The sequence below is a fragment of the Bactrocera latifrons genome, unplaced genomic scaffold (genome assembly GCF_001853355.1).
Source record: "Bactrocera latifrons isolate USDA-ARS-PBARC rearing strain unplaced genomic scaffold, ASM185335v1 scaffold_232, whole genome shotgun sequence".
NCBI classification, from domain to species: domain Eukaryota; kingdom Metazoa; phylum Arthropoda; class Insecta; order Diptera; family Tephritidae; genus Bactrocera; species Bactrocera latifrons.
Window position 1 is genome coordinate 456584 of NW_017535875.1, and position 10886 is coordinate 467469.

Below are 10886 nucleotides of genomic sequence, written 5' to 3' on the forward strand. Positions count from 1 at the left end.
CCACTTATGAAAAATGTAAAACAATTAAAACTAAAAAATATTTGTGAAATTTAAAATTATTTGTAATTTGAAGCATCATAGTATCATTTGGATTTGTGCCGTGGAAACGTGACAGATGATTGCTCTCTCACGACGCAAGGTTGCCAATATCGATATACTATAGTAATTATCAACTTTTATAATTCAATCTATTCAATATATTTGAAATTTTCTTAAAATAACTCAAAATTGGAGTCGAATGCTATTATTTATAAATATTTCAGTTTTGATATTTTATATTATAAAAAATTGTAATTGAAAACATAGATGTGTACAAAACTATATATGCGTATTGAGTAATGGCAACATTGTGCAAATGAAAACAAACAAAGATGGCTGAATTCTGCGTTTTTGCCACGTTTTTCACTACTCACACATTTTGCCGATGAGGAAGGAAGGCAGTAGCGTTTTTCATTGGTTCTGTGATAAGTAAATCTTCGAGTAAGTGAAATGGTCAAACGAAAATGGCGTTGTGAATCCTACTACATGAACGTTTGTGCGAGGGCAGCATCATAGCAATGACCGGCATGTACACAAAATAACGCAGTTGTCCATTTTGCATGTACACAATTTCGTTGTGGCCATACTAATACCTTGCACTTCAATGAAAGTTTAWTATTTTGTTCAAAGTGAAATTTTTAAGCAAAAAATAAGTAAATAGGTAAATTTATTTGTTTTAAATTATCAATTGTTATTATAAATGATGTAACAGAGCTATTTTATGCTTTTATTTGTAAAATAACGTCAAGTTTGTTAGAGCTGTGAATAATTTTACATTTKACATATTAGTGGCATCACCACTCTACCTGAGCTCTCTATCTTCCATTCTACTGTCCACTCTACTGTCGTTGGCAAATATAGGATTAAATTGAAGTTAGCGAGAACAACTGTCGGCCTGCAGTCGTGTAGTCGTGCAGCTGTCGTGCTTGCCGTAAAAGCCATCCTTCAACCTCAACAGCCACATTAAAAAAATAATTATCAAATTTCGTTCAGTCGTATGAAAGTTATGAGCGTATATACATTTGGCGATTCATTTTTATTTGTATACATATGTATGTATGTAGACTAGCTGACCCCGCAGCCGTTGTATTGCCTAAAATTATGTGTGTTTGAAATGAAAATAAAGTTTAGTTTATCATTTCATATTTTTTCAATGTAACGCAGCCTTGATAAACAACATTTTTTCTCTTCTCTTTTGGTGTACAGAAAAGATGGTTTTCCAACTCGTGAGCACGCCACGTGAGCATTTCCAAATTTATGCCGCACACTATGCGACTATCCTTGTGTTCTGTTGATTGTCATCTCAAATGCAATTTTCACTGGAAAGGAAATACGTTTGAACTGAAATAGCAAATCGTTAGAACTCAAACGATTTCGTAGAATCAAGCATTCTGCTTCCTTGTATTCGATATCGCATATTGCGAAACATAATAATGACAAATCTAACTTTGAGACGCAAATTATGCGGCGGTATACCAAGCCTTTCTAAAGATTTTAAAAACTCCACTGGATAATTCACGGCTTCGTCTTTATTGTCAAGAGGATCAGTCGTTTTGTATGAGCGCAAACATCCGGGCATTTGACTTTGAATCTTCCAGTTTAAATGCTAAATTGCACGTGCTCTCAAGCAATCATAGTTACGATTATTTAGCCAATGTTGGCATATGAATTGACAAATGGCAGGTGGAATGAATATCAAATCACTGGAAGTACTTGTGCCCAAAAAATAAGGTGATATTGTATTTATTTTGAAAATTCTTTATTTATTCTTCCAAATAAATTTCATCCCCTACAAAGTAATCTCCATTACATGTAGTACATTATGCCAACGGATTTTCCAATCTTCGAAACACTGGTTGTAGTCACTTTCCGGGATGGCCTTCAGTTACGTCTTCACTGCGGCTTAAATATCGTATAAAAACGGTGTCCCCGGAGCGGTCTTTTGAGCTTGGTGAACAGCCAGAAGTCGCACGGCGCCAGATCAGGTGAATACGGTGGTTGCGGAACGATATGGGTTGAGTTTTTGGTGAAAGATCATTTAATGCAAATTCTTTGCTTAACAAATTTCGACATCGCAAGAAACGAAAAACTCAATTTTACAAAACGACACGTATCTCAAACACTAATGAATATTTTGACATGAAATTTTACATAAATATAACTGGCAGTACTACCAACCTAAAAAATAATAATTCTCCAAATCTTTCGACGCGCGCAGTTTAAATTCAAATGGCACCTAATTTCAATCAAAATTTTGCCACTTCCAAATCTTAGCGAATACGATGTAAAATGTCTACGGCAATGCCATTTTCTTCGTATCCCGTAATAGACGCGTATTTGAAGGCTTATATGTCGAAATGATTATCGCGAAAAGTGTACGAACTTCATTTGCATTCGAAATAGCTATCGCAACGTCCATCGCTTGATTCCATTGATCATGTTCCAGCAATTGTAATTGCCTTCTCAAAATGTTGCACACACCGTACCATTCACACTATGCAATGACTCAAATAAGGTTGAACCGCGTACATTAATCAATAGCAACCGAAGGTAGAAGCGTTTTTTCGGGTGGATTGTGTAAATTCATTCTCATGCATTAGTCGAAAACATACCTGGATATCTGTGTTCTGTTTGAGCTTGTTTTCCGAGTAACCATTTCTTTGATGATGCATTCCATGTCTAATATCAAGGTATTTCCAAATCCAGCAATGTTCTCGCAGAGGGATCACTGACGAAAGTTGAGAAAAAACTCGTAAATGTTAATTTTGTTACTGGCGGTGTGTCATTTACTGTACTGTATTCTCTGGGATGGAATACCCGTTTTGGCCATTGTCCAAATGAATTGAGAGACGCACCACAGTCGGAAAGCGTTCATGAATTAAAAAAGTAAATATACTACAAAGCTTTTTATTGCAGTTCACGATCGACCTATTTGAAACTTCCTGATCTCATTTCGTTCAAGGCCAATAACAGTCATGTTGCTTCCTTTGATTTGGGTAATTACAAACGTATTTTATCGATTACACCAAACTGCAGGACTCGACATTGATATGAGTTTTGACTTTGAATTATTGAGTAATGGTGAATATAATACCATCAATGTGATGTCAACATATTCACTCTGCTAAATTGAATGCAGAATGTTCTGCCATTGTCGTCTGGTGAGCGACGCCGACACAGTAAATATCCATCATTTCTAGTATGTGGTTCCGAAAGAAAAGTATGTATACTGTTTCGTGCATTTTTTGTCAGACATACAAACAGAAGTGGGATTGTGGTGTCCGCAAGGTCCATGAACTATATTGGTTTTCAGTCGTATAATACTGGATTTTTCTCTGGATCAGGAATTTCCGACGAAATGAGTTTACCAATTTGATCTGGTGCAACCACCATCCACTATCCAAAGAAGAATGTGTACGTGCGATAACCCTCTTTTTTGCCACTCAACAGAATACATCTAGCATCTAACAGCACCACAGATACGTTGCTTCAAGATAAAGTCCATCAAGCATCGACCATCGTTGTTTGAAAAGTCGTGCTGTGATATTGTGATGATCGCTTGCTGATCCATAATTCCGCACGTATGTCACCGCTTCCTGGGAGTACTTCTTGCCTTGCCTTGGGCTGCCATACGTCGATGACAAAACGAAAGCCGACCGATATTAGGGCGACCTCTTCGTGGCTTCGTATTGAATTTCAATCTGCAATTGATCTCTTTGTGTGAAACACACATAAAGTTTTCACTGAATAATTTTCAATAATTTTTCTTTTGAATAGCTGGAATAAAAAAGCAAGCGACCGAAATTTATTCAAATAATTTACAAATCAAAATATTGAAATACTAAGCAAACAAAAATTGAGAAAAGTTTGTATGGAAAAAGTTAAATTTTGTAATGAACTATCATAAAAACTATAATCTATTTTCTTTTCTAAACCGTCCTCGATCTACATCGAACAACTTCTGAAAATTTCATCAAGATTGGTGCAGCCGTTCCCTTAGCGTTACTAACAAAGATTCGTTCGTTTGTATGGGAAAAAGAAAGGAGTTGAATTTAGGGGTTTTACGGCAATTATTGTAGAAATATACAAGTACATTTATTAAAATTATATTAAAAGACCAATCGGGAGCACACATTCACGTACAGTAGAAACTCGTTTATTAGGCCCTGACTTATACGAATTAGCGATTATCCGGACTACCAACCGCGACCAATTTATATACACCTACAGGTCGAACTTGCACCGATCATGAACGTGTCGGAACTTGCATATTCCGTCCACGCCGCGTGGAGTCGCTGCCACTCCCGCCCGCGCGTTTTATTATACTCTCGAAACAAAGTTGCTAAAGAGAGTATTATAGTTTTGTTCACATAACGGTTGTTTGTAAGTCCTAAAACTAAAAGAGTCAGATATAGGGTTATATATACCAAAGTATCAGGGTGACGAGTATAATTGAAATCCGGATGTCTGTCTGTCCGTCCGTCCGTGCAAGCTGTAACTTTAGTAAAAATTGAGATATCATGATGAAACTTGGTACACATATTTCCTGGCTCCATAAGAAGGTTAAGTTCGAAGATGGGCAAAATCGGCCCACTGCCACGCCCACAAAATGGCGGAAACGTGAAATTTGGCACAAAGGATCGCACTAGGAAGGGGCATATTTGGACGTAATTTTTTTGGAAAAGTGGGCGTGCCCCGGCCCCTACTAACTTTTTTGTACATATCTCGAAAACTACTATAGCTATGTCAACCAAACTGTATAGAGTCGTTTCTTTTAGGCATTTCCATATACAGTTCAAAAATGGAAGAAGTCGGACAATAACCACGCCCACCTCCCATACAAAGGTTATGTTGAAAATTCCTAAAAGTGCGTTAACCGACTAACATAAAACGTCAGAAACACTAAATTTTACGGAAGAAATGTCAGAAGGAAGCTGCATCCAGGTTTTTTTTAAAAATTGGCGTCGCCCACTTATGGACCAAAAACCATATCTCAGGAAATACTCAACCGATTTCAATGAAATTCGGTATATAATATTTTCTTAACGCCGTGATGACATGTACCAAATATGGGTGAAATCGGTTCACAACCACGCCTGAAATCTCGATTATCACTTTATCTTGCGAGAGTATAAAATGTTCGGTGACACCCGAACTTAGCCCTTCCTTACTTGTTATTGTTTTAGTTCGCTTGCAATTGTGATTCCACTCTGACGTGCATGCCACGTCTACATACATATATATTTAAACATCCCAAAGCGTAAGATGGTGGTGCTATCGCTTAAAGACAAAATAAATATTATTGATTAACGTAAGTTAGCTGAAAAGTATGGTGTAGGTACATCCACTATAAGTGGTATTAGAAAGAATACCGATTAAATTTTGTTGTACACCTGCAAATTAGATAGTGAAGACGGGAGTATAAATTGGAAAATGATGAAGAGACCGAGACATGAACTTTTAGAAGAAGCTCTGCATTGTTGGTTTTTGAAAAAACGATCAACTGGGCAGCCGCTATATGAACCTTTGATCTGTGAAAAAGCATTACAGTTAAATAAAAAATTAGGCGGCGATGAATCATTTGTGGCAAGTAACGGATGGTTGTACAGATTTAAAACACGTCATGGAATTCGTAAATTAGAAATACAAGGTGAAAAAATGTCAGCTAATGTAGATGCAGCAAACTCTTTTAAAGATAATTTTAAGAAGAATTTGAATGAAAATAACTATGACTTGGATTTTGTTTATAATGCTGATGAAACTGGATTAAACTGGAAGTCGTTACCTTTAAAATATTTAGCTTCTAGGCAAGAGAATTCAGCTCCAGGATATAAAACAAGCAAAGAGCGAGTAATATTAGTTTGCGCAAATGCTGCCGGGTCCCACAAAACACCTTTTCTCCTCATAAGAAAATCAAAGAAACCCAGATGTTTTAAAAATATCAGGTACCCTTAATTTATAAAAGTCAAAAAAGCGCATGTTTGAACTCGGAAATATTTATTGACTGGTATGACAACACTTTTATCACTGAAGTAAAAAGAAGACAAAACGGAATTGGCAAACAAGGAAAATACTTTTACTGGATAATGCGCCAACCCTTCCCTCAGCTGAATTGTTAGAGAGGGAGTATGGAAAGTTTAAAGTAAAATTTTTGCCTCCTAATGTGACATCCTTGCTACAACCAATGGATCAAAGCATTATTGAAACATTGAAACGACTTTATAGAAAACAACTTCTACGTAGGTTGTTATCTGTTGAAGAAGATAATGTAGAAGTCGTTTTATCATTTTTTAAGGACATGAATTTAAAGGAGTGATTTTACATGGTTGTAGCTGCATGGGATTTGATTGAGAGAAAGACTTTAAGCAAGGCTTGGGATAGAATACTTAATCGTGAGAATGATAATTCAATAATCAATCTATTTTGCAGGATATGAATGAGGTAATGATAATATGAAAGAGTGGGTCACTTGTGACAGTAATGATCAAGGCTTTCAGATTATGTCTGATGACGAAGTCGTGTGCTAAATTTTATTAAAATCAGTTCAGAGGTTTAGGAGTCCATCGCGGACCAACTACGTAACACGTAGCTTTTAAAGATATAACCCTATATCTAACTCTCTTAATTTTAGGGTATACGTCCAACCGTTAGGTGAACAAAAGTATGTAGTAACAGGATATACGAAAAAATCGTGAATACGAACTTAGTAATTTATAAGATTATATTACATGTTTGGTCAATTATTTTGCTAACTTAATTTTCTCAAATGAAATACATGTGACATAAACTTAACCGAAGAGGCTACCGGAGGATTGGAATTTATTAAGCTAAAGATGTGAGGTTTAAACTATGAATATAATAAAGTTTGTTAGAATAACGGGAATTATTTTGTATAGTATAATATAATTTTACATACTTTACGGATTAAACTAAAGTATTTAAAATATTATATAATCAGAAAATGTTGCCAAGATATCTCACAAATTGACCGATTTGTAAGGATAGATCTAATCGGAAGTAAGAAAATTTATTATTAGGTATATGGGGGATTACGTAGTATTGACCCGTTTTTAATCTATTTTTGGCATTACTACCATTATTATCAGAAGCAGATTACCAGCTTACCTTAATTAGTTTAATTAAAGTTCCTCATATACCAACACCAATATATACCAAATAAAGTCAACCGTATGTTTAAAAATGCTGATATTAGTTAAATGGGAGCTAGTGCAAGTTTTCACCCGATTTTATTTATTTTGGGCAGAGATATGTACTATGTATTAGGATAAAAATACTCTCACGCAATTTAATTAAGATGATTGACATGTTGGCCGATATATGGTGGGAATTTCGAAAATCTTTCTGTTAGGTATGTGAGGAAAAGGGATATTCCATTCCGATTCCACCCATCGTAGAGCTACAGCCATATTTATCTCACACTTAGGCCAATAATTCCCATAAATAGTCAGCCATAGGCTTCAGGGTCCACGAATCTGGTCTGGATTGGGGACTTGAATATTTATGACCTTATTTTGACAATTTTTTCTAGTTGGCGTACCTTAAAGCCAATATTCGAGCAAATATTTATTTATCTATATTTAATATTGCTTGATTTTTATACTTGAAAGTGAAAATTTATATGGATTTTAAAGTTGTGTTGAATGGAAAACAGACGTGTTTGCCGTCGAATTTCGGCCATTTTCTCACCGTAACAAGAAAGTGGTAAAGTAATTTGGTTGGAATCGGTAGGGCAGATCATAAGATATGTGATTTTACCTACAAGTGGGCAGTGCCATGTCCATCATCCAATTTCGATTCCGCCTCCTAAACGCCTTCATAAATGATCCTGGATGGAAAATTTAATGTCTCTGACGCATTTTATGCAGTCCATACATAAGTACCATTTATTTACCATTTCGTTTAATAGTAAAACTGCAGTGTATATTGTTACTCATCTTAAGCCATAATATCTTTGTAAATATTTATTTCTAAAATATAAAAAAACTTATCTACTATTAATACAAATAATTTTATTGCAGATGGTGGCAGGTGCCTTACTATTGGGTTGGCATCAAGTGTTATGATCTTGTGGCTGGTGATAGAAATGTCAAAAGTTCATACTATCTTTCAAAAAAAGATGCACTAGAACTGTTCCCTATGCTTAAGAAAGACAAACTATGTGGCGCTATTGTGTATTACGATGGTATGTACAAAATAATTAGGGGTTTCACATAAAGTTATAAGTTATAACGATCCGAAAACATAGCGTTCAGAGTTGAATTTGCGTAAACGTATTTTAGTATGCAATCCAATAGCAAATGATTTTATTATTTTACGATGCTTTATGACATGTTGTGAGTACCCCAAAAATGTTTTATCGCTTGAAAATATATACGAATTGACGAAGTTGAATATAAAGTAAATCATTCGAAAACAAATTTACGGATTTCAAAATAATTTAGAAATCCCGGTATACCCATTTTAAGATTATTTCGACATATTTTAACATTTTATATAAGTATTTTCGTATATATGTATGAATATAGTCTAGAATTCTTTAGAAAATTCGGATATTGTGGTTTGTAAAAATATTTCACAACTTAAATCAAAAAACGTAAATAGTTAAAACAAAAAAGGAAGAACATTTTATACTCTTACAACTTACAAGAATCAAATCCAGGGAAATACTTTATGGAGCAAAACGTTAACCTGTGGATCGAAATCCAACCAATTTATATATAAATATACTATATACATATAACTCCTATATTGACGGACACATAAGGTTTGTTAGAAAAACGAAAACCAATATATGTAGCATATGGCAGTTGGGGTAGTATCGACCAGATTTTATCTACTTTTCCCAATACTACGTACTATAAACATATCACTTACTAAAAAACTAACCATATCGAATAAAGTCAGCCGAATGAAAAAATCCTGATATTAGTTATATGGGGGGGTAAGTCAAGTTTTGGCTCAAATTTATATGTTTTGGGCATAAATATACATTGTTATAAGTAAAACACGCTAGCTTTTTGCCGATATATGCGGTAAAAACTAACACGGAAGTTCGATTATCTTTATGTTAGGGGCTAAGGAAAGTATTGGTCCGATTCAACCCATTTTTGACATACAGACAAACCATTGTCAGAAAAGTAATATCCCTGAATTTCAATTATGGTTACCATACTTATCTCACAACATTGAAAGATATTTTCGATCGAAAGCGCCTATAGTTCGCTATCGTACCGGTTTCTAAATATTCGGTACCTAGGGAATTGAACAGTATTTATTGGATTTAAACAATATTTGGTTATAAGTTGGCATATATCAAAGACATTGCTCTGGCAAAGTGTCATACCCCTATATTAATTGCTTCTTGATTTGTGTATTTGAAACTGAACGAATCAAGTGGAATTTAAAATTCCGCTATCGGGAAGTAGGTGGTTGTAGTCTGTTTTCATCCATTTTCATAATATGACATAAGAACGTAAGAAGAATGCTACTTACCAAATTTTGCCGAAATCGGTTAGTCGGGTCCCGAGTAGTGGGATTTCATCAAAAAGTAGTCGTTGTAACGCCCATCATCCAATATTTAAACCGGCTTCTATCAAGATCTCTTTTATCATCTGAGTGGTAAAATTTAATGTCTCTAGCGTATTTAGTTACTGATTTATCGCGCTTTTAATAGTTTGTAACAATACCGTTATATGGGCAGTGAGAGGGGTTATTCACTTTGATCCATTTTCACATTATCGGTAGAAGTTCTTATAAGATTTCTACTCAGCAAATTTGATTATTTTAGCTCCAATGGTTTAGGAGATATATATGTACATTAAACTTGTTAGAGGGCGGGGCCACGTCTACTTTTTCAAAAAAATAATTTCCCAAAGGTGCCGCTTGGTTTTGTGATACCCTGTGCTAAATTATAAATTTGTATCTTAATTCTACGGGTGTGGCAGTGGTCCGATTACGCCCATCTACGAACTCGAAATTTTTTTTTCTCTAATATCCAATATTCCTTGCACCATACCCAAGGTTTCAACAGTACCAGCTATCTCGCCCACATTCAATAGTCGGATCATAACATTTATTACGTTAACCTCTGTGGATGCCGGTTTGAGCCTCCTGGGCATGGTTTATTTAAAACTAACTTGCGATAAATTAGAAGTTCATTAAATCAATATAAAATTGTCGTCATCGAAGTGATCTCCGTATATAGAATCCAAGCGGTCTGTGATTTCACCCCACGATTTTTCTTTACAAACTAAGGATCAAAACTACGATCGATATTGCTTTTTTTTATCAGTTTTTCGATAAGTCCTTGGGAATTATTCTGTAAGACGTTGCGAAAGTGATTTGCGTTACAAAGGGCGACGGGTACTCCGTAAGCCGTTCGCATTGTAAACTTTTCTACGGTTTTTGCGGTGACTCATTTCCATAATACTTAACATTACTGGCCGAAACGAAGATAAGTGAAAACAAAATCAAAAATAAGGAAGTAATAGTGAAAAAAAACTATAATTTTAAGTCACCATAATGCTGGTTAGTGTTTTAAACATTCGATTAAGGGCGTCATACCGTATGACGAGCGCTTTTCTTTTTTATTTTTTGATACAGAAATACAGAATTTCCAAATTTTTACTATATTTTTTAAGCCTTTAGTTGCAATTTTGAATTTTTTGCCTAAAATATTTTGCTAAATACAGGAGTTGCTTCAATGACACCTTCTTCTTCTTCTTGATTGKCGTAGACACCGCTTACGCGATTATAGCCGAGTTAACAACAGCGCGCCAGTCGTTTCTTCTTTTCGCTACGTGGCGCCAATTAGATATTCCAAGTGA

General features: G+C 35.1%; 1 protein-coding gene across 5 annotated transcripts in view; it reads left to right on the plus strand.

Moving 5' to 3' along the window:
• The window catches only part of LOC108968914 (glycerol-3-phosphate dehydrogenase, mitochondrial), a 37692-nt gene that overhangs the window by 7402 nt on the left and 19404 nt on the right, over positions 1 to 10886 (plus strand). For all 5 annotated transcript variants that reach the window (XM_018933263.1, XM_018933261.1, XM_018933259.1 and 2 more), the window contains one exon: positions 8079 to 8242. In XM_018933263.1, the coding sequence (XP_018788808.1) occupies positions 8079 to 8242 (164 nt within the window). The remainder of the gene's footprint in view (positions 1 to 8078; positions 8243 to 10886) is intronic.